Below are 25711 nucleotides of genomic sequence, written 5' to 3'. Positions count from 1 at the left end.
TAAACATGCCGCCCGTGAATAGTAACGGTCAGGGGGGGAGCCTGGGGAGGCAATGGCATTAGGCAATGGATGTGCGTGCCTGCAGCGTGCAGCCTGCCTGGTCTGGTGGTGCTGGGCAGGTTACACATTTACAAAGGTAAATAAACTTGTCTTGCACAAGCACAACAGAACACAGCACTGACTGATCAATTTACTGATAAATCTGACTCTTGTTAGTTAAATTAAACGCGGTACCTATCTTCTTCTTGCTTGAGTGAAGATTAGAAGAGGAGTCTGCTCTGGAGGGAGACAAGACAAGACAACAACAAGTAGTCATGACTCATTCACGAGCCCCACGTACACTACACACTTGCTGCTAAAATGTAAATAAAGAAGTCAAAAATGTAATTTACTACTTTGTTTACATTTTAGCAGCAGCAGCAGACCACCAGCCCCAGCCCCAGCAGCAGTGCACGTGCTGATCATGCCTCTGTAGCCCTATAAAGAGGCAGAAAGAAGCGGTCTCTGACAATGACAACACTTTGACAGACAAATACAGAAGAACAACACGCCGGATCACGGAAGCTAACTGAACTGAAGAAAAGAGAAGCCTGGGGCTGGCTTAGAGAATTTGATTGATTGAACAAGCGCACCACTCACCAGTGAGACTTCGAAGTTTGACAGTCCACTCCAGCAGCATTAGAGATTTCAAGCAGGTGCGCGGGTCAATGCAGTAACAGTTTTTAGGGCAGGCTAGCTCTAGCAGTCTAGCAGAATCTGAGAACTTAGAGAGTCGTGGGTTTTTTTTTAATTTTATTTAAATAATTATTTTTTTTGTTTGTTTGCTTAACTTGGCTTAATTACAATAGTCAACAGCAGCAAACAAACTGCAGCATATATATTAGTAGTATTTTACTAATATGGCATTTTTGGCTATTGAAGTTGTTGTGTTAGTGTGGACTGGTGGTGGGTGAGGTGAGGGAGGGTAAGTTAATTATCCTGGATTCCTGGTGGTCTTACTCTTCCTGGTTGGTTTACTGTAGGATTCCATCCTGGTGTCTGTGACTGACAGTGGGACCCGGTCCAAGTCAGAAACTGAGTCGGAGTGTCAGTGGAGAGAGTCTTATAGTCATCATCATCATCATCATCATCATTCAACATCTTTCTTTCTTCATCTCTCAAGTCATCATCATCATCATCATCATGAAAAAGTTTATTACTTCTGCTGCTGCAGCTGCTGCTTCTTCCCCTGGCTTCTCCAGCAACAGCAGGTAAGGAAAAAAAGATAATAACTAAAATATTGTTGTAGTGTGTGTGTGTGTGTGTGTGTGTGTGTGTGTGTGTGTTTTTTTTTTTTTGAGTAGTTTTTTTCAGTCATAATAACAACTAAACTAACTCAGTGAAGTATGAACTTAGTAGTAGAGTAGACTTAGTCTAGTCTGTGTGTCAGTCTGATATGTTTGATATGTTTGTTTTGATTTAGGAACTGAATGAGATTGAATTTGAAGTTATGTTATGTTACATATCTCTTCAGTTCAGAGAATTGCTGTTGTGTTGGAGTCTGGAGAGACAGTGCAAAGTAAACTAAAGTAGATGTGATGATGATGATGATTAGTCGGATGACAGTGACACAGATGGGGTGGGACTGTGGGAGCTTGAATGAAGTAGGGGGGAACTTGGAAGGGATATAGTTGCAGCCTGCAGCAGAGAGCAGCAGCGCACTGATGGGTTGGGTTGGGTTAGGGTACCCCTAAGGCAATGTCAAGTCAACCTTTCAGTGCAAGAAATATGGACAAAGCCAGAAAAATGGGATGATGGGAGTCACAGGACAAAGAAGGCCAAAAAATAAGTACATAATTTAAATATTGCTCCTATAAACTTAGAAAGTTAGTAGAATAACAGGATTTACATTATTATATGTTTTTCTGAAGGATATAAAGTCTGAAACTGCAATGTCTGTCATTGTTTAGTATTATTTATTGACTGAATAAATACTGACTTTCAATCTTCAGTAATTCTGCCAGAAAACCACAAATTTTATGAGGAACAGAGTGAGACCAAAAATATCAGTAAAAAGTCTGGACATTCTGTGAAAATCTGTATAGAGGTATGAATCAATGAACTGAACTTAGGAGTCGGGACAGGAGAGGGACTAGGGGAGATGGATATATTGTGCTGACTGGCTGTAGTTGTAGATGTATTGTTTTTGTTTACACACATGATGTAACCGCTGGAAGTGGATATGATTATGAAGCTGCTGCCTAAACAAAACAAGTTTCATTGTTTCGTCTGACTGTCGTTCTTATGATTATCTGACCAGACAATGTGCTACTGCTTAGAAACCGAACTAAGCATGATGTGACTGTCCATGGTTTGGTTTTTGAATGCATGTTATATAGGCTTTTCTGTAATATGTGCTGCAAGCTGGATTATAAATTCCTTCTTGTTTATTTAATCATTTATTTGTGTATTTGTTTAGATGTCTCCTGCATAGCTACATTATAAGACAGTAAAACATGAATGAGTTATATACAGGCAATTACATTACATACAATTCAAGGCAATAGTAATATCAGGGAAAAAACATTTATTGCACCTAAAAAGGAGCAGCAGATATAAACCAAACCAGCTAGCCTATCCTCCCACCTCATGACATGAACCTATTTACTTTGTCTTTTATGTGTTGCTTACAGTTCTTTATTTGAGCATAGCCAGGCCATAGACTATTCATCATCATAGTTCATAGTCTCACAGACACATATTACACACACACCTAATCCTATCCACCTATGCATTTATTGCTTTGTATTTTCTGGCTGGTTGGTGTTATGTATCTGAAGCTTCATATAATCAGGGGGAGATGGTCATAAGTCAAAGAATTATATTTTTAACAGATTTGCTGAACCATTAATTCTGTCTTTTGTAATTGGAGAGCTCCTTACTTACTATTTAAGTGTTTTGCGTTTAGATTTAAGATTAGATCATGTTTATTATGTATATTATCATATCATGTTGTTATGCTAGACTTGCATTGAGATTTAATGTTGATTGTCGAAGGCTCGAAGCGATTTTAAAAAGGTGCACGTGCACTCTGTTATTCTGGAGTTTTTTATGCATTTATTGCTGCTGGTTGCTATGGTAATGTCATTGATGATGTGCTAAAGCTGTTTTTCTTTGATTTTATTATGCCTATTCTACTGTAAGGGAAATGAATATTTAAGATGTGATTTGCTTGAAGAAATCTTTCAAGTGCCCCCCGGCCCCCCCTGTGCCTGACAATGAGATAAAAGCATGAACAATAACAAGTCTTGTTCATTTTTATTCATAGTGGAGCTGGAGGTGGGTGTGGGTGTGCTTACTTTATTTTGCTTACTCATGTAGCAGCCATTGTGGGCAGTATGTAGAACAGACTGTGTAGTCTCCTGAAACCATAAAACACAACATGTTTACTGTGTTAAGAAAAAATAGGATTTATAAATCAGCAGAACAACAAAGCAGGACAAGTAAGTGTGTGCACTGTACTGTGCAGTGTGTGTGGTATACAATATGATATGCTGCATATGCATTTGTCTTGCAAGTTGCCAGACAGTGACATTTTGTAAATGGGAATGGGAATGGGATTATTACACGATTGCAGTAATATAGTACAGTACTACAGTTATATATATGGAAAGTGGCAAAGTGTACATCACTTTTTCTGCAGACATGCTTCATGTAAACGAGCAGTTTGTTTGCCAAGAAACACTCTTGTGTCCTAATAAACAGAATATTGATTCTTGTTTGTGGAGTGGAATGGATAAGTGCATAGTGGTCCCTCTCCTCCTGGTCCATCATGTAGTAGTGTCACCAGGCCTCCCTTTTGTCACTGTTACCTCTTCTGCTGCGTAAGGGTGTTTTGTAGCTGCTGTGCTGACTGAGCCTGTGAATAATTTTGATAAAATGCAATGTGAGATGTGACATGTATTTGCATTTTGAGACAGAAATGAGGACGGGAGTCGGGACAAAGACCTGCCATTAATTCATGGATGAATGCATCCTATTCCTGTGGGATTTAAATATTGTTATTGTTTTTATTATTTCACAAAAAACTTAATGGTATTAAGGATTTTTTACAATAGTCTATGCAAACCTAAATAACATTAGTTGTGTAATGTTCTCCTAAGTAAAATATTACAGACTTGGACATTTGCTGTATTTATAAAAAAAAAAAATTATAATGCAGGCAGGTCAAGTATTAATAATGCCTGTCATGAAGGGCACCACCAGATCCCATATAGGCCTGGCAAGCCACTGAAGCCAGCATATGGGAGCAAACTGGGAAGAGGCTTTTTTACAGATGTGTTCAACTTCTTATCTTCAGCTTTGCCAACACAAGCCTCTTGGGGAACATGTGTTATATATTATACACATTTGTGCATGTTTGCTACAGATCTGAAAAGCAGCAGTCAGTCAGTCAGAGTCAGACATTCACTAACTACTTTCTGTGTTCTGTTTTGCTAACTGGGTAGGTTGTCCTGAATGTGTGCTGCTGCTGCTGCTGCAGTTGGCTGTAGTCTATAATATGTATTCAGAAATGAATGCACATAATTCACAGTTTCGGGTTAATGTTGGATTCTCTGTGCACAATGTTGAGTAACTGTGTTCTGCTTTTTACAAAGTACTTACACTAACACTTTCACATGGGCCAGTTTCTGCAGTGTGTACAGAGTCTCTGTACTGTAGATATAACACATTATATAGTTAAAGTAGAACAGCTGGTGAATGGTGATGATGAATATGGTACATGTTTGCTGTGTTTGTATGCATATCTGTGCTTCTGTGTAAGCCTAAGTCAGGTTTCTGTGTAATTGTGTCCCACACTCTTCCACCACCATGACATATTGCTTTTATAAGCTTGGAACGTTGCTAGAATGACAGGTTTTGTATTAGCACTGCAGCAACAGCATGCATTTTCCGAATGATATGAAGTCTGTAACTCAAATGAATGTGATTATTTAGTGACTCCAATCCAACCTTTAGTCATTTGCCAGCAAAAACCACACATTTTATGAGGGTCAAAAACCAAGGAGCAAAACATATGGCAAAAAATCTGCACATTCTGTGAAAATCTGTACAGTTGAGATTCGAGGTATAGATGGCATGCCCAAAGCATCATTTTTCTTAATCACCCTACCTCCAGTCCCACGCCAGCTGAGCTGACTCACCTAAACTGTTTCATGTTTGTTTGTCTTACACTGACTGATTGCTGCATGATGGCATGTTTGGATTTTACAGGACTTCACAAGACAGTAGTTCTGATGCAGCTGCACCTGTAGCCCAACTTGGCTCAAGAAGCAAAAAGACCCCCAGAACCAGTGTGACCCCCATTAAGGAGTCCAAGGGTCAACTTGGGCATGCAGAGATGGCTGAAGGTGAAAAAGGTAAGACCTGTTCTCTTCTCAGTAATATCCAAGCCTTCTTCTAATACCTCAAACCTCTCGAGTTGTAGCTAGCCTAGCTAGCTCAGCTGGCATGGCATATCCTTTCTTTTTATCATGAACAGTTAGTTACATTCTAATACTTCTATTAAAAATATTCCTCTATTCCCTTTACTCATAAAACAGTAATAGTATTAATTCATAATTTTTTTTCTTGTTTTACAATTGTTAAAATTGTATTGCCATGATTGTTTAGTTACACAGCTATGTTTATTGACCTATAATGTAAATATTTTCTATTTCTTTAAATGGTTAATGTTATAGTAATGTTTATGGAATGTGGAGCTTTTCTCCTGGCAGTCCTCGGCTACGCTGAAAATGGGTGATTTGATTTCCAGCTTAGTCGGACAATCTATCCCGGTCAGTAAATGTAAAATAAATAAAAATATCTCTGTGTTATATAATGTGGTTTACTTTCAGCGTAATTTCTGTCATACTTGGGGAGGTTAAGTAGTTTTTCTTTTTCATTTTACAAGTAGGTCAGGTGGTGACTCAGGTCCAAGAAAAAAGAATGTCGTCTTCATTTCAAGCTGTACCAATAGCAGTACCATCCACAAGCAGTGCAAGTGAGGAGGACCCAGTAATCATCATCACCCATGAGCAACCAGAAGCAGAGACACCTAAAGATGGAAAAGGTATTGGGCATTCTCTCAGTCTCTCTCTGTCATATTTCTTTACTAGTAGTAGTAGTAGTAAAATATGTGAGATAATCAATGTCTTCATCTTCATGCTTACTTACAGGAGTATTTTCTGCTTATTTAACAGGTCATGTTGATAAAAAAGAAGACTGTCTTCATTCCAAGCAGCTTGGAAGATGTCATTTGATTGGCTAAGTGAGAGCAAGGTTGGGCAAGGGTATGCATTCTGCAAAGTGTGTCACTGCAACATTAGTATTGGCCATGGAGGACGCCATGATCTGCACAGGCACATGGAGACAGAGAAGCACAAGATAAATGCAAAGCAGGCATCTGGAAGGAAAGTGACAGATATGTTTGCCACCCAAGCCCGACAGGCAAGTATAGCTCAAAAAGTAATAAGTGCTGAAGTGGAATTCATTTTCACACTTGCAGAGCACAACCTGCCCTTTAGTGCTGCAGATCATCTGCTGAAACACATGAAAAAACACTACGGTGATCATGAAGTGTTGAAGAAGGTGAGCTGTGGGGCGACTAAGTCTGCATGCATTACACGTGATGTCCTGGGTCCAAAATATCAGGAAGATGCAGCAGCAGTTTGTCGGAAGCAGCCTTATTGCATTTATTTAGATCAGAGCACTGATATGGGGGATAATAAACTCCTTGTGATTCTAGTTGGATTTTTTGACCAAGCAAAGGGTAGAAATGTTGTTCGGTTCTTAGACATGCCCAACTGTGTGGTAGGTACAGGTGAAGCAATATACAACTGCCTTATGGAAACTCTTCACAGATTCAGCATTCCAGTAAATAATATGGCTGCATACTCCTCAGATAATGCTGCAGTCATGGTTGGTAAATACAATTCTGTACTGTCACGATTAAAGACTGTCAATCCTGATCTCTTCAGTATGGGTTGCCTGTGCCATATTGCAGACATTTGCATCAAATCAGGTTTGAAAGCAATGAAATCACATGTAGAAGAGTTAATATCCGACATTTATAATCACTTTTCACATAGTGCACAGAGGCAAAAGAAGCTAAACGAATTTGCATTGTTTGTTGACATTGAGCCACTTGTACTTATCCGACATACCCCCACTCGTTGGCTGAATCTTCACAAAGTTATAAAGCGAATACTGGACCTGTGGCCTGCACTTTTATCATACTTCCAATCGTTTGAGCCCCGGTCACACAGAATAGACCTGATAACAGAATGGCTGAATAGTCATCAGGTAAAACTGATATTCCTTTTCCTGAAGTATGCTAAGGAGTCTTTCCTTAACTTCAATGTGCAATTGCAGGCCAGAAGTAGTCAACTTTTAACTCTGTACGTTGATATCACACATCTTCTTCAGGTGTATGCAACCAGGTTATTTAAGCCACATGCTGCTGTACAATTTCTAGATAATATCAGTACTACCAGCAATTCTTTTTTTGAGGATGATAACAATATTTTGCAGCAGCAACGCCTTCATGTTGGATCTGATGTTGAAAAATATCTGCATGACAATAGTGATGACATATTTGGTACTGTAAGTGAGCACTCCTTCTATAAACAAGTAAAAGCATTTTATGTTGCAGTCCTCCTGAAAATGAAAAAACATTTGCCTGTTGGTGATGCCATACTGAAAAATATTGCCAGTGTATTGGACCCTTCTATGAAATTAGATCTTGACATTGAAGTTATCACGGACATTGCAACTCGTGTAGGACTTTGCAAGTCATGGGAAGAGCGTTCTCAACTTAAGACTGAGCTTGGCATATACCAAGTTGTTAACATCAAGCTGCCACAGCAACAGCACAGCCAGAAATCTGAAACAGATAAATGTTTCCTCAGGTACTGGTCAACAGTCCTACAAAGCCCTGAAGCAAAACGAATATCTCTTTTTAAGCACCTCATTTTAACACTGCTTTGTTTGCCACATTCGAACAGTGAACCTGAGCGAGCATTCAGCATGGTGCGGAAAGTTAAAACAGAGCTGAGGCAGTCATTACATGCTAAAACACTTAACTCATTGCTAGCAATCAAAATAAATGAGGACAGTGACTGTTTTTCTGTGGATGTCCCACCACACATTCTACAAGCAGCAAAAAGGGCAACTCTAGCATACAATAGAGAACATGCCCTCCAGACCCAGCACCAGGCGGCAGCACAACAAACAGACCCAGAAGGGCAACAGCCAGGCTCTGAGACCATCAGTGCAGAAGGTGAAGAAGAGCAAGAGGAAGTAAATTAATCCATCATGTTGTAAGATTGTGTGAGTGAGTCACATTACTCACATTATAGTCTCACTGTCTCATCACAGATCATGGATTGCTTCCAAGCTTCCTCCTTCTGCTCTGTGACATGTGACTTGACTTGACTTGAGTATTTTAAAAAGAAAATGATTGGTTATTTTGGTTGCTATTTTTATTTCATTTTAAGTCTGTGCTGGTTAATTTATTTTTAATGTGGTGGTGGTTGCTATTTATTTCATTTTAAGTATGTGCCTGTGACTGTGTGTGGGGTTATTTATTTGGTTGCTATTTTTATTTAATTTTAAGTGTGTGTTATTTTATTTATTTTGAATTTGGTTGCTATTAACTTGCTATTTTTATTTCATTTTAAGTCTGTGATGACTGTGTGGGTGCCTGGGGGTTATTTATTTTGCATTGATTTTGGTTGCTTGCTGCTACTATTTGTATTTCATTTTAAGTCTGTGTGTGTGAGCTGCTGGACTGTCTGTGACCGAGAACTTTGTATTTACTTAGCTTAGTTAACATCACTTGTCATTCAATTGTCATTTTGTATTTATTTAAGTTGTATTGTATACACATTACACAACACAAGTTGATCTTTCTTATTCTTATTTCATTTTGATTTATTAAAATTTTACACACCACACCACACCACACACCCACCAGACAGTGCCACCACAGCACAGCACCACTATTTGTTGTTAGAATTTGTTTGTTTTAATGGTGTGTGTGTAGTTAGAAGTTAGAACTTAGTAGTACTGTACCACTAGTACCAGTAGTACTACTAGCAGTGCTGCTAAGTAAGTAGTAGTAGTCTAGAGTAGACTAGTTAGTTAGTACTATATAGTACAAGACAGAGTAAATTTTATTTTTATTTATATAAAGAGAACTTGTTTAGTTTAGGTTTTATTTTATACATGATGTCATTGTGATTGGCATTATTTGTTCTTGTTCAGTGTTATTTTTCTAAAAAGAATGTTGTATTTTAGTTTTGCAAATTTGTACAAGTTCAAAAATTAATATAAATAAAATACTATTTCTCTTATTTTGTGTTTCGTGATCATATTTTGTTTGTCCGTTCTTCACTTTGCATGTAAATGTGTGTATCCCAGAATCCCACAGGAGTGGGCGGGGCTGCATAATAATGTATGCAAATTTTATGTTAATTAGCGTACAGATTTGTACCTATTTTTCATGGGTCTTGTCCAGATTTTTGATGTTTCCAGGTTGAGAGGTATGACGTAATCAGAGAGACACTTATTAGTGGAGTTTTGCATGAAGTTCCAGATTGGTAAGTACCAGGACAAGAATAATTTGACCTTTAGTTGGGCTAGTAACAATCTGGTCTGCACCAGTCCACTGACTTTTTATTTATTAAATCTACATCTACTGCACATGTTATATGTTGGAGGTGTGGATTCTTCACTGAAATGATGGGTAGTTAAATTCTCCCACAATGATGGCATTCTTATTTACATGGAGTTCATCTATGATGTTTAGGAACCTGACATGAAAGTCTGGGGTCATATATATATATATATATATATATATATATATATATATATATATATATATATATATATATACATATGGATTCACTTCAGAAGCTCGAAATACTGAAATCTTGAATTTCATTATCTCGAGTCCAAGAAGTGGAATCCACAAAACAACAAAAACTAATAACTGCGAAATTCAAAACCTCGAATACTGGAAATTTTGAATTTCATGGTTTTACTACACACACACACACACATACACACACACACACACACACAATCACTCTACTACATCAAAGCGAGGGGGCAAAGCCCTCTGCACCCCCCATGTGGGGGGCTACGCCCCCCACACCCCCTACTTAAATATTCTCACTCCGAGGTCGCACTACATACAAACACACACAAAACACCACCACACAAGTTACTTTCTCTTCGCACACATACATCACAGCAACAAAACACACTGACAAACACCACAGTCCCTACCCAAACCCCTTAACACACATACACTTACCTGAATACAAAACCACAGTGGAACATTAGAAGTGCGGAATTCAAAACCTCCGGTATTTGAGGTTTTGAATTTTGCGCTTCTAAACTTTCGCTATTATGTGGATTCAGCTTCTTGGGCTCAAAATACTGAAATTCGAGATTTCATTATTTCAAGCTTCTGAACGAAACCCATATATATATATATATATATATATATACACATACATGCATACACACACACACACACACACATATATATGTGTGTGTGTGTGTGTGTGTGTGTGTGTGTGTGTGTGTGTATGTGTGTGTATATCACACAAACACACACACACATACACACACACACACACATATATATATATATATATATATATATATATATCTCTGTATTTGTTTATGAGTAGACATATATATGAAAACCAAGAATGTCTATATAGATACAATCTAAAATACAAGCAGTTCAGACAACACAGTTCAAAATGTAGACAGTTAAGTGTGTTTGTGCAAGTGTTGGTGGGTGGCGTTAAGTAAGGTGATAGCTTTGGTGCTGTACTTGTTTGTTGGTGCACATTTTAGTATCTGAGCCTGTCTTGGTAGTGTTATGGGAAGAGTTATTCTAAGCTAAGTGGCAGGGTTGGGGTTAGGGTTAGTCCACATTGACAAGTTGGTGTACTGGAAGAAGGTTAAACTAGATTAGTAGACCTTAGTTTTAATATTTAAACGGTCTGGTGTCTAATACTATGTTTATAAACAGCCTGTCAATTTTAAGTTACATAAGTAAAAACAAGAGCCTGTGTAAGCTGTAATAATAGTTCTTTGTGTGTGTGTGTGTGTGTGTGTGTGTGTGTGTGTGTGTGTGTGTGTGTGTGTGTGTGTGTGTGTGTGTGTGTGTTTGACAAAATAGAGTCCATCTTTTTTCAGTCATGGTCAACAGTATCCTTGATCATTACCAGATAATCTTGGAAGGATCCTTTCTTGTGGGGGCTGGTGCTTCTTCACTTCTCTGGAAGCAGACCCAGTATGCCTCCTCTTGGATAAGAGTGAAAAAATTAAGCTCTAGATCCAGTTAGCACTGGTTAACTGACACCATTTGTATCATCTATGAAATGAACAGTTCCAAATGTGCTGTGATGTGTAGTTGCACCATATGTACGCCACATAACAGTGGTACATTTTTAACTTTGTTCACAGCAAAGGGCCATGGATGAAAAATTCTGAAGAGCTACAGGTATATACAGTATGATATACATTTTAAAATTAAAGGTAGTTTTTGATTTAGAGAAAACAAGTTGTTGTTGTTGCTTGTCTTTCGGCTTTGCCCAGTTAGGGGTCGCCACAGCGGAACTCCAGTCCGCTAATGATTGGTAGTAGATTTTTACAAAATGCCGAGGTGCCAGCTCGATGCCCAACCTTCAACAAAGGCACGCCCATTTACGCATGCATGTCTTTCGAAAACAAGTAATATCCATATAATTATTTCCATGAATTATAAAGTGACATTTTCTCTGAGCTACTAACTTTCTGATAAACTTTATGTTCTGTTTTCATATCCATCCATCCACAACCCCTCTTCCCATTTTTTAATGGGGTTGGGGGTATCATTTTAGTAATGATAATCATCTAGAGCCAAGGTTGCAATGATGGGTGGCTAGCCTTGCTACAAACAGAAAAGTGAAACAAAAAGTCAGATAAATAATTTAGGGAAAGGATGGAAGCAACAAAGACGTAATTATACTGGTCTTCTACATTTTCTAGACTACTGACTATGTATTCAAATTGAAAATTATTTGTAAAGAATACCTGATTTAGCATTCTTGTTTTTTTTTCTTCTTCTGCACTTAGTGTAACATGTAGTGTAACAGTCACTCAGACGTTTTATATATTGCTTCATCGGTCTAGGGTCTTTAGACCAATCCAGACCATCAGTTACTGTCTGAGTTGACTTTGCATGTCTTTATGGGCTTCCTCAAGTTCTCAACTTTCCTCTCATCTCCCCAAAACTGCTGGCTGATTAAATACTCTAAGCAATGTATTGGTAAATGATTGTATGACCCAAGTCTTGGCTGAAAATGGTCAATTTCACTTATTTAGTTAAAAAATTATCTTTAAAGGTAGCAGTTTTGCTATTAAATTTGAATGCAGGACCACGAATTTAGGCAGTGAAAGTTTCAAACGAATTTATCATGATATAACAAATACAACAGATGGGCCTGATTTACCTGAACTGAGTTTCCATTCTGATGTCCCTGTCTCATTACCAAGCATTTAGCATCAGCATCATCAGGACTAGATCGTTGCTCTGCAAATGCCAGGAAAGTACTTGTAGATTTAATAAAGATCAAAGATGGGATCCGGTATGTAGTTCCATCTGGCTCTTGCTGAAATAGAATAGTCTTCTCAGGTACTGCCATGTTTGTCAAGCTCCTAGGCAGAGAAAGAAAACATGTGACGTGATTCCATTGCATACAGTCAGTGCCACAACTGCCTCGTTAATATGGAATAAGAAATTATTCAGTACTCACCAGAAAAACTAAAATAATAAGCACTCACACTTATAGAACTAAAAGTAAAATATTGGGATGGCAGTGAAGGAGCTTCCCATGTCCAATATAACCTTATAGATAATTACATTTAAAAAAACATATTTTTGGGTCATGAGATTGAAAAACATTTAATTCTATTTGCTTTGCATTTTAATTTGAAGTTCATTTTCAAGAAGTGACTGTTAGGACAAAATTTTTTAAACATCAATGACTTACCCATATGCCATTTTAGAGAAATTTAACTTCAAGCTGTAGGAAATGTAGAATGTGCTGCTTCTTATATGACCAGTGCTTTGATCTAAAAATCACAAATTATTAAGATTCAGAAAAGTGTGAAGTTGAGTAAAAAAGTAATTTAAATGCCAAGCATAATGTGCAGTCCTTGAAAGTCATTACATAAAACATCCTTGTAACAGTGAGTAAAATTTAGTGTGAAATCAAATAGATCATTATCTCATTCACATACTATTACATTCAAGGAAGGAGGAAGTGGCTTGGGGAAAGATTCATAGACATATTACATGCTGCACAGGGGTCCCCTTCAGTTTGCTGACATTCCAGAATGCCGACAACCATATGGCTGACACCATATGGTCGACATTCAGAATGCCGACAATGCAGAACCGGCATCTCACTATAGTGTGGAATGGAAAGATTTCTATTCCTGCACTGTAGTGCAATCTCGGAGTTGGTATATTAAAGTTACGTGGGGTGGGGGGGGCCCTACTAACAGTCAAAAGGAAATTTTATTTTCCTTTTCTATGGACCTTTCACAATGCCGGCATTCTGAATGTCGATCATATGGTGTTGGAATGTCAGCGTTGTGTAGGGGATCCACTGCACAGACCTAGCACAGAGAAAAATGAATGGAAAATGTTAACATGATTTAGAGACAACATTGGACTGTTCACATACAAATGACTTAAGGTAGCTGAAACAATCTCCCTGGTGTCTAGTGTTAGCACAGGGGGGTAAAGCGCTGTTTTCTGTGCAGTACAGGGGTGGAATCATTCTCCATTTTTTTCTCTTAAGTTTTTTAAGTGGCTTAGAATAATACTTAAAGAGTATCTCTGGTGTTAAGGGCACCCATACATTGTTTGTGCTGCAAAATTGTTGTTCTATATATTTTTTTAGCAACATAGAATGATACTTAAAGAGAATCACAGGTCTCTAATGACTACCCTGCCCCCTCCCAATATTGCAGGATTTGCTTCTTAGTCTAGGGGAGTTTAGAGGTGTAACAGCCCCTAGAAACACACACACACACACACACACACACACACACACACACACACACACACACACACACACACACACACACACACACACACACACACACACACTGTTACCCCATCTACCCCTAACTAACTACTCTACTGCGACCAGCCACACAGAGACACACAGACACACACACACACACACACACACACACACACACACACACACACACACACACACACACACACACACACACACACACACACACACACACACACACACACACACACACACACATACGCCTACCACAACCTGCCCAATAAACTCTCTGGCATTTTCCTCTAACATGATCACATGCATTGAAATTAATGAATGAATAAAACTTTTGGCCAAGTTAATCAACTCTGAATCTCTTGGGTGCATAAGTGCTTTATCGCAGGCATTTCTGAAGAGAGCACACGGCTAGTTAGCATAGGCTGCTCTCCTGGAATGCCTCATTAGCATATAACTTAGCTGAGGATGGTTCACTGCGATGATCCTAAATAACACATAGAAATACTCTATTGGGCATGTCCGCAAATCAAAAAGATCCACTGCCAATGGTATCAGCCCATGTTAGAACTCAGTGTTAGAAGCACTGTTATTGAAACCATCATGCTATAGTGGTATAGTGGTAGCACTGCTTGCATGAGCATCTCTTCCAGCCCAAGCAAAACTAGACACATATATATACTTTTGTGTAGGTATGCACATTATAGATATATATATATATATATATACAGGGTGCAGTTCACACTGCTGAGTACTCATTTTGTCCACAGACTTCCATACCAAAAACATTCTTCATTGAGTGCAGCAGTTAATGAAAGGAGAAACATGGAAAGTGGGAGGATTTTGTGTGTGTGTGTGTGTGTGTGTGTGTGTGTGTGTGTGTGTGTGTGTGTGTGTGTGTGTGTGTGTGTGTGTGTGTGTGTTAATGCTGAAACTTTCCAAAAGCTTTAGAATTAGTGGTGGAAGTGTGTGTATGAAAGTTTAGAGTAAGAGCTAAGGAAGGTGATAGATATAGTGCTGAGAGTGCTAGAGTTTATGAAGTATATATGAGTAACTTGTTTAGTGGAACTGTTAGGAAAGGGTTTTTCATGAGGCAATGTGCAATATGGGGTTGGCTGCAGGGTTAGGGTTATGACTAGAACACAAATAAGATGGTACAGGGGTGGGCACTTTGGGGGTTCACTATACTCAGTCCAATTATACAAGCTGGGAACTCCATTTCATCCAGCCAAGCACTGAATCTAATCACAACAAATTTATTTTAAACCTAAAATCCTACCTTTCTTCCAAATTAATCTGGTCATGTCCCACTTCTTGATCACATTGTACCTCACTTTTTTATCTCCTATTTCTTAACCTCACGGCATTCTGGTTGATCTATAAATTGTTCTGCTTTCAGTACTCCATTCTGCAGCAAATTTGTATTATAATAAAGTTATTGATTGCTTAGTCAACAAACACAAATGTCGACTTTCAAAATGAAAACTACAATTTGTCAAAAACATGAAAGTCAACACGTTATAAAGCATGCACCGAGAAACAAGCTTGGCACGTGCAAACCTTAAATTGAAACAAAAATTAATAAACATTGGCCAGGTTCAGTTAAGCTTACACAGTCATTTTTGACCATGTTCGCATCATGGTGCAATGTGCACATGGCCGCAACAAAATTTGAATTCAGTAAGCATTGTGTAGAAGCGTGCACCCTTGCATACACAAGTTAAACACCATGGCATGCTAACAGGCTGCATAAGCAACTGAATAGTATGCAAATTAAACAGAGAAACAGGCTGGAATGATTAAACAACAGAAAAAGAAACAGTGTAGATTTTGTACCCACCAAGACTCCTACATTAGCAAGCTTCTTGATTGAAGCTAGCAGATTTTGTCGCAAGCTGCATTTGAGGTTTTATTTTTCCAAAAATACTAAGATTCACCCATGCATTGTTGAATTGGTATCTGATGATTCACTATTGAATGTCTCATTGTATGATTATGATGATGTAATTTTTGATACGGAATGTGATGAATTGGTTATTAATGATGAAGTTGATAATGGGGCATTTATTACTGGTTATGGTCATTTTACATTCATGTACTTCCTTGTTCCTCGAGTATGTTTTCCCCTCCAAAATTGCCTCAAGTGATTTGCTTGTTTGAAAGAATGTTATATTTGAACATTGGAAAAGAATTTAGAAGTTTAAATGTAAGAGGTTCAATTTGAAGAAGGAGGAGTGGCAGGCTTTACAGTAACTATGGGAACAAGCTAGTTATTTTGTATTCAAAGAAGCTGATAAAAGGGGGAAATCAGGTCATCATGAATAGAACACAGTGTAATAAAATGGTTCAGGATTTGTTGGGACAAGTAAGGGACTATGAGTGTTTGACCTTTAACCCTATTTCTCAGTTCGATAAAGAACTGTTTGAGTTATTGGTGAAAGGGGAGAGGTTGTGATTTCTAACAGCTTCAGATGTTAAGAAGCTGTATATTTCAAAACCCCGGGACTCGATTTTTTTTGCCATTTCAAAAATTCATAAAGATAGGCGGAACCCACCAGGATGACCTATTGCTTCGGGGTTAGGTTCTTATGGCCAGAATGCGGGGGGGGGGGGTCTTGACTTTTTGTTAAAACAGCACCTTATGAGGGTTCCAGCTCATATTAATAACAGTGAAGAGTTGTGTGAATGTATTAAGGGGTTGGATTGGCAAGAGGATTATTTTTGGGTTACTATGGATGTTTTGGCACTTTACACCATTAGTTTATGATGGGGTTTAGAAGCTGTAACCAAGGTTTTAGGGGAAGGCCCACAAACTGTGTATATTCTTGGCCTACTTCAATTTTGTCTCTTCCATAACTATTTTACTTTTGATGGCAAAAGTTATTTGCAAAAGAGGGGTACAGCAATGGGAGCTTTGTTTGCTCCCTAGTATGCCATCTTATATATGGGAGAACTTGAAAGACAGTTTATTTGTGTGACCGACTATTTTAGGAACAGGGTGGTCATCTATAAGCAATTTATAGATGACCTGTGTTTTGTCTGTAGGGGTACCACTGATGACTTTGCTGATTTTTTTGAATATTTGAATAGCAACCCCCATGGTTTGAGATTTAGTTATCAGGTGGAATTTGATGTTATTAATTTTTTGGATATTTGTTTTTTTTTTTTGTAGATGAAAATCAGAAAGTTCAGTTTACACTGTATCGTAAACCCATGGCTGTTAATAATTTTTTACATGCTTCAAGCATGCATCCGCCCCATCTTATTGAATCCCTACCCTTTGGGGAATTTAAACATATGTATGTGAATACCTCTGATGCAAACCTGCAAGGCCCTTTTATGTTGGAGGTTGAGCATAGACTCACCTGTAGGGGTTATTCGAAGGAGATATTGGGGAGGGCAAGAAAAAATGGTAGAGGGTGGTGTAAAAGGAAGAAGGTGTATTCAAAGTGAGTTTTCTTTCGGTCAGGTGAATGGAAATAGCAAAGAGGATGAGGACAGATTGTTTTATGTTACTAGGTACAGCCCTTTTTCTGAGTCTTTAAGGAAAATAATTAAGGACTTGTGGCCTATGATTATTTCAGATAAGTTTTTAAGTACAATTTTTCCAAAGAGGGTCACTTTTTCCTTTAGTCGATATTGTAAGTTAAAGGAATTAATTAATAGACCAATCAGGAGTGGACAGTCCTCATCAAAGCTGGTGGGTTCATTTCCATGTGGTAATTGTAGTCTATGTGATAAAATTCAGAATATTTCAGGATCTATTATCAATGGTCGGAAATATGTGGCAAGTGATAAATTTAATTGCAAGTCCTGTGGGATTGTTTATATTTTGGGATATGGTTTTGAAGCAATCAAGTGGCACATAGGGCAGACAAAAAGGATGGTAAGAACATAGGTATTGGAACATTTGGCAGATATTAGGAATGGAAAGAGGGAAAGCCCTGTAGCTCAGTATTTTTTATCTGAGCACTGTGGTGATGGGGCTTCTTTGTTTTTTAGTATTTTGGCACAACCCACAGGGATGAGGGGAGATTTTCGCTTGAGGTTAAATCAATTGGAAACAACATATATGTTTAATTATGGTACCCTCTCCCCTGGGGGATTAAATCAAGAGGTTTGTTTGAATTTTTGAAAATGTGGAACAAAATAGTATGCAATTTTGAATTTTATATGGGTCTTGGGGACTTGTGGTGGGAGAAGTTATTTATACATTTATGTATTAATGTATGTAGTAGAGGTGGATTGTATTCAGAGTGCCATTTAATGGGTTAAAGTGATTTTGTATTAATGGTGGGTTCTTTAAATGTTTAATTGTTTAATTAATTTATTACAGCATGAGTATTTAAGGAATGTTGGTTATGTGAAGTGTTATCCCTTGAAGGCAAAAGGCAGAGGTACCAGGAGAGTAAAATTGGTACATTGGCTTCCTGATTTGTTTGGGGTTTTTTTGTAATCAATGATAGGTCTGATAAATGCCGAATACAGTGGAACAATGACTTCCTTGGACTTAGTTTGTTTATAAGTTGCACAAAATAGAATGATTTCTTCATCACTGTAGACACATGATGATCAAAGGCTAGATTACTATCTATGTGTGTCCCTAAGTCCCTGACTACTGGGTCAACTCTAAAGGGTGTGTTGTCAATATGATAGTTACCAGGGATGGATGCCTACCCAAAGGATACTATTATACATTTCTTGGCATTTAATTTTAGTCCATGGCTCTGGCACCAGTTGTTTGCTTGTGTCAGCCCCTCCTGGAGAACATTTGTGTCAGTGTGAGATTCAGTGACAGCTCCTAATTTGCAATCATCTGTAAATTTAGTCAGCCAGAGACCACTGACATTGGTCTTAACTTCTGAGAAGTAAATGCCAAAAAGGAGCGGTCCAAGGACTGATTCCCAAGGGACTCCACTTGTGACTGGCCTCTTTGTAGAGGTGTACTCCCCAATTCTAACTTCCTTGGCTATCCACTGGGTGATATACATGTTTGTACCTAACCTCTTGAGTTTGTCAATAATGCCTAAGTGGGGTAGTCTGTCAAATGCCTTGGCCAGGTCAAGGTAGGCCATGTGAACAATTTTGCCCTCATCCGTTGCTTTGGTGACCTTATCAAAGAAGTCCACCTGGTTGAGTAGACCTGATCTGCTCTTGATGAAACCAAACTGGGGTGAGTCCAGTGTCTGAAGGTTTACTATATCTCTATTGATCATCTCCATAATAATTCTTTCCATGGCTTTACATATAAGACTAGTGAGACTTATGGGTCTGTAGTTTCCAGTATCTGTAGATGGCCCACCTTTGTGCAAAGGGATGACTGTTGCCTTTCTCCAGTCATGAGGCACGAAGCCTGTTTGGATACTACAGTTAAATAGCAATTCCAGAGGCCCTGATAGGTTATGTTTCATGCTATTTAGAAGGCATCCTGGGATATGTGTGGAAGACTGGAAAAATACTTCTTCTTCAGGATATATCTGTACAGAAGAGTATTGAACTTCAGCAGGTATGCCTCCACTTTGTCACCTACATACTGCATATGCTGTAATGCATTTTAAGAACAGTGTGAATCAAATGCTTTTACACTTTTATCTGTATGCATTAGTTAGAAGTGTACAGATGGCATGTGCCTGTTTGTCAAGTCATTTCAGAGGTACACATGATTGATAGTACATGAAAATGGAATGTTGTGTGATAAATATGTCAGGGACAGGTCCGTTGATAACACTTTTAGCATTTCAAAGAGGTTTTGTTAGTAAAATGGGTCATTTGCCTGATCTTTTGGGAGGGGCCAAGAATGAGTTACAATTATGGCGCAAACAAGAATGGACTACTCTTTTGGGGGGTAGCCCATGCCATCTGTACATTTCTAACTATCAGTCCATCCTTGATCTTTTGGGGGAGCAAAAGTGACTTACTGTTATGGCACAAACAAGGATATGTTGCTCTTGTTACTCTCATTGGTTTGCATCCTGCCTGTTGTTAGTATTGTGCATCTCTAGCCTGTTTTATGTTTTTGTAGTGGGTAATTCTGACTGACTACCCTTTCTGTTTTATCTGGAAACAGTTATTTTGTAATGATGTGATACTTATGTGTATTATACGTCTGTTGCCTTTTAGGACACCTACAAGTATGTCACACAGGCATGTCAATCCACAGACTGCCTCTTTCACTGATGCTGAAAATCAAGTCACAGTTGATGGGTTTCAGCAACATGGTGCTTTTCTCCTTGAAAGTGAATGTGGAGCTATAGCCTCTAGGATGTGAATATGGTAGCAGATTGTTCATGATGTCAATGCCATTGGTGGCCATGGCAGAACATACAAACAGGTGCACCACAGGGCCATTGACATGATAACATCTACAAGGAGGGGAGCAGCTGAAGTGGTCTGTGACCAAATGGTTACCGGGGGAGGGCCTGCTAGGGAACCACCATTAACCCCCAATGAACAGTTCTTGGCCAATCTGAGAGATCCAGACAGGTCCCAGCACATCCCAGGAGGAGCTTCCAGGTAAGCATTGATATCTCAACAATTAAATACTGTTGTACAGTAAAATAATTGAAATGAATACATTAATTCTGTATCAACATGCCTTGTTTTGGGGGGAATTGAAGATCGCTACAGTTATAATTAGTTCTGAGTTGTCAACCACGTTCTTGTTTAAAGTACCGTGAATGCATATATACAGGGATAAATGTATTACCCCCTGTGTTACTGTTAATTGTGATGATGTTGCCCTTACCTGTTGCTTAACTTCATCCTGAACCATCTGAAGTACAGTGCAGAATGTCTTCTGCAGATGGTAAGCCAAATATTTTTATGTCAGCAGTACTGAGCAATTAAAAAAAATATTGTACTTTTTGATTTTGATCGCAGGCCTGTTATGTGTATTACTGTACTGTCTGTAATAGTGACAATATTGTTAGTTTGCAGCATATATTGCATCACAGTAATGCAGGTATTAATGTAATCCTCTGTTTCATGCTTTTATCACAGGTGAACTTGAGAGTGGGAGTGTGGCCCCTGTCCCAGCTGATGTCAGTGGATCCACAGACTCTGATGATGGTGGTGGCCAAACTGAGGTACAGTCAGGGGGTGCACAGGTTGAATCTGACACAGACGTTGACATACAGCTATCCCCTGTATTTTTTTGGACACAGACAGTTGGCCTACATCTACCATGTCCACTGAGCACACAGATATTAGACATGTGGAGGACATAGACATTGATCAAGGAAGTGTGGCTACTGCAACTTCAGTGCCTGTTGAGTCTGTCCATAGCCAAAGTGTGGGTCAGGTGACACACAGGCTGATTGATAAGGGTGTTCAGAGGAAGCCTGCTGTCCATCCTCCACCTGGTGCAGGTGTCACCTCCCATGCCACTCAATGTATGTTTAGGGCCATCATGGAGGCACAGGCACATTCCCATAGGTATTGCAGATAAATGATCAGGGTTGTGGATGTGTCACAGTCTGACATGCGTGACTGCCTCCACTGTTGCTGATTCACTGGATCAGATAAATGACACCTTGGAATGAGGGGTGCCTCTGATGGAACAATGGGGGTCTCTCTTGGAACGAGCAGTGTCTGTGATTGAACATCTGCTGGGAGGGGAAAGGCTTTATCATGGGCATAAGTCAGCCATATCATCTGCTGTCAGCTAGTGTGGCAATGACCGATCATGCTCCCATAGTGGCAGTAGTTCCACTGCTCCATCACTGAGTGTGCTGTCTACACCCAGACATGGCAGGCAATGGGGTTGTGGTCCTGGACAGCAGACATCAGTCATGTTCAGGTAGCGGCACTGCATCTGACCATAGGCATGGACATGCCAGTGCAACTCCTGTCAGAACAAGTTCTCATGGTTCGGTACAGCAATGATGAACTGTCACCTCTACCAGACCAAGCACAGCACAGAGTTTGGCTGTGTTCATCTAGACGCTCACACACCAATTTCAGCTGGAGGACCCCTAAAGACACAAACACAACAAGTTACTCAGTTTGTCTCACTAGCCATTTGTTGTTTTATTCCAATGTCTGCCTTCTTCTCCTTCCTATTGAAAACAAATTAATATGACAAACTAGATAAATAAAACAATGGCAATCCAAAAATAATAACAGAAAGTCAATTTAATGTGAACCGCTTTTCATTTACATGAAATAGTAAACTTCATCAGACAATGAGAAACACGTGTTCTGGGGAATGGGACTGCCATTGTTTTATTCTTCTCCTTCCTACTCACACACACCCATCGACCTTCTGTGTCCTCCTAGACTTCCTCCCCCACCCCCCAACACCCTGTGCAAATGATAATAACTTTGTTGTATCCCTGTTTTCTATATTTTGGATTCAGGAATATAAAAGCTGTATCTGTTGCTCAGAGTGAATAGCTAACTTAGTGATTAGTATATCTGCATTTGTGTTGTTAAACTGGTCATTAGACAGTTAATACCATCCAGATTTAACAACTTTATAGTGAATGCCCTTGTAAGGGTGTTGATGTTAGAAACTTAAATACGTATCATTACGTTCTAACTTCTCTCTTTTGTGATCTTCCATGACAAACGTATGGTGCACATCATAAGTCAAGCCATCATATTCAGATCTTAGGATTGTATGACAACACTGTAGTCATACCTCATCAGAACAGTAATACAGTATAATGGTCTCTTTTGCATGTACCTCTACAGACACATGCAGCAGCTGGAGAGACCACAGGGATTTCTCAGGAAGATAACACAGGGCTTACAAACCATGGCATGATGTATGTAGATAGATTAAATGCCATGTCATGGTCTTCTGTCTGGTATAGGAAGAGGTGACATCTGCTTGCCCTCCAGGCCAGTGTCTGACCATGCCCTAGTGGGTTGACAGCATATCCAGACATCTGATATAGCTGATGACATCAGCAGTGCTCATTGAGAATATGATTATAAACATGTCTCAGATGCTTTGGTAAAAGGCCCTCTGTAATATCAAGCAAGGGCACACATACACACAAACAGTTGACTGAAGTGATAATAGAACTCCTACCTATCTAAGTACACAGACTACAGAACACAGTATGTAATGCAAGCGCCACAGACCAATTCTGACTTTTTTAAGACTGCAGCTGAACTTATAGTACACAACATCAGCAGCCCATGTGTGTGACAAGATGCTGGCAGGCCTGCAAAGGATTATAGCTTCATAGATTCATATGAGGCTACTACCATAATAGCCCTACGTTCATAGGGTCATAGGAGGTTACTAGGCTAATGGCCATAGGGCCTTGTCAAGGAGGTTACTAGGCTAATGGTCATACGGCCTTGTCAAGCCTACCCAGTTTGTACTATTGTTCCCTTACAGACCAAGATATGTAGTCCATATTTGTGAATCCATGGTCAGCACTGGCTGACCCTGTCTAAGAGTGACATAATTGAAATCCTTTGGGGTAAATCTACACTTTCCCATCCAGTTGTCAGAGTTACACCTAAATAGGGTCATTGAGGAGCACAATTTCATGTGAATTGTGAGTTTGTTCCATAGGAGTTGCAATCTGTGGAAGATATATTTTGTCTCTCCAGCATGTCCTCGTAATGTTGCATGCTAGGTTAAGGTCCCTAGAGTGAGTGAATCTTGTCCCATGTGATTTGCAGAGGTGCAGCATTTCCATTAATGTAGGATTCAAGACTGATCTGTAGGCCAGCCACAAGTCACCTCTCAGCAGTCCATATGATATAGACTACAGTGACAGGGCCTTCAGTCTGTCCATGTAGGTAATGTGTTGAAAATCCCTGGATACTTTTACTGAGAAACCTCTGAGGTCTCTCCAGCTGCTGCTGGTGTCTGGAGATGTATGTGCAAAAGGGAGCATTGTACTCTATTATTGGTCTGCTGGTACAGTGGAGTTATAACATCCTTAGTCTTGGATGCTATGAGGTGTGCACAGTAAATGGCCTTCATTACCACTGTGGATACATGATGATCAAAGGTGAGGTTGCCATCAACCTGCGTTCTCAAAAATCTCACCTTTGGGTTAGAACATAAGGGGTTATTATTGATCGTGTCATTTGCATGGACTTCTCCTTTGCTGAAAGGTATAATAGCGAATTATTTTGGGGGTTAACTTTAAGTCTGTGGCTTTAGCAACAATCATTTATGTATGTAAGCACATTTTTGTAGTATGTTGCTATTATTTGTGGATTCAGTGATTGTATCCAATTTCCAGTCGTCAGCAAATGTGTTGAACTGCACACCATCTTTTTTTGCCTGATTTTCTGAGGAATACATTCCAAACAGTGGGGGGCCCAGCAAAGACCCTCGTGGGACACCACTGGTAACAGGTGTGCTGGCAGAGGTGTAATCCCCACCTATGACTGTATGTGCTCTGTTGATGAACCAGTTGGCTACCCATCTAATTATGTATGGGTTAATTCCCAGGTGGGTGAGTTCCGCAATGATGCCTCAGTGGGGGATTGTGTCAAAACCCTTGGGTAGGTTGAGATAGGCACTATGTACTTATTTACCTTCATCCGGGGTTTTGGTGACACTCTTGAAGAATTCCACTAGGTTTAACAGGCATGATCTGCCCTTAATGAAGCCAAAGTGGGTCAGATGAAGATTTTGAAGGTCACCAATGTCCTTGTTGATAAGGTCCAAGATGATTCTCTCCATGGCCTTATAGACAAGGCTGGTCAGGCTTATGAGTATATCGTTCCCTGGGTCAGTTGAGGGACCCTCTCTGTGCAAGGGTATTACTGTTGCTGTTTTCCACTCTTCCAGGACAAAGCCAGTACTTAGACTGTGGTTGAAGAGAGTGGGTCTGTATTATATACTTGAAGAGTCTTTTCATTGAACACTTATGCTGACACATAAAGAGCAAATAGTGGAAACCATGAACAGACACTTCCGTAAATTTTTTTCCTGTGAAAAAATTCACTTAGCCGTTATTGGGAATTGCCCTTTTCTCCAATGTAGAGTGATCTCTGAGTTGTTATATTTAGTTGGGGGGTATGAGGGACACAGCCCTACACATTGGCGGGGTTGTTGGCCAAAGCCCCCTACTTGATTAGGGTTTTAAAGTTTATTTTTATGTTTATGGCCAAGTGAATTTTTTCTCTAGGAAAACATTTGCTGAAGTGGCTGTTAACGGTTTACAGCATTCACTCTTTATATGTCAACCTTTATGTATTCGAAGAAAATACTCTTTGAGCATATAATATAGACTCAAAGTGAGTACTAGGAGCCATAATCAAATCTCCTAACGATGTGGACATCCTACAAACGGGCCTCACTGAGACAGATGTCTGGTGTCAAAGCCATGGCCTCAAGCTCAATGCCAAAAAGTGTATTGTCATCCCTTCTGGTAAAAACTCTGTACCCATGAACTACCACATAGGCGGTAGTCTACTTAACACTGAAAGTGTGATAAGAGACCTTGGAACACAGGTGGACAGTAGTCTCTCCTTTGATAATCACATCGCCACAGTAGTCAGGAAATCCTTCTATGTGACACACCTCATCAAAAAAGGTTTCTCATCCAGGAAAAAAGAGGTCATTGTTCCCCTCTCCTCATCACTCATTAGACCCATTATAG

At 39.3% G+C, this 25711-nt stretch overlaps 1 protein-coding gene across 2 annotated transcripts in view; it reads right to left on the bottom strand.

The window, feature by feature from the left end:
• The window catches only part of LOC122802872 (sialidase-3-like), a 535280-nt gene that overhangs the window by 213462 nt on the left and 296107 nt on the right, over nt 1-25711 (bottom strand). For both annotated transcript variants that reach the window (XM_044072670.1, XM_044072669.1), the window contains exons 2-3: nt 13077-13158; nt 12537-12741 (exon numbers count right to left, since the gene is read on the bottom strand). In XM_044072670.1, coding sequence (XP_043928605.1) covers nt 12537-12741; nt 13077-13087 — 216 coding nt within the window. In that variant the 5' untranslated portion in view covers nt 13088-13158. The remainder of the gene's footprint in view (nt 1-12536; nt 12742-13076; nt 13159-25711) is intronic.

This window comes from Protopterus annectens, chromosome 5.part0, assembly GCF_019279795.1.
Source record: "Protopterus annectens isolate FY-2018-M chromosome 5.part0, PAN1.0, whole genome shotgun sequence".
NCBI classification, from domain to species: Eukaryota; Metazoa; Chordata; order Ceratodontiformes; family Protopteridae; genus Protopterus; species Protopterus annectens.
The sequence above is the reverse complement of the archived record's forward strand: the minus strand, read 5'-3'. Positions and strand labels throughout refer to the sequence as shown.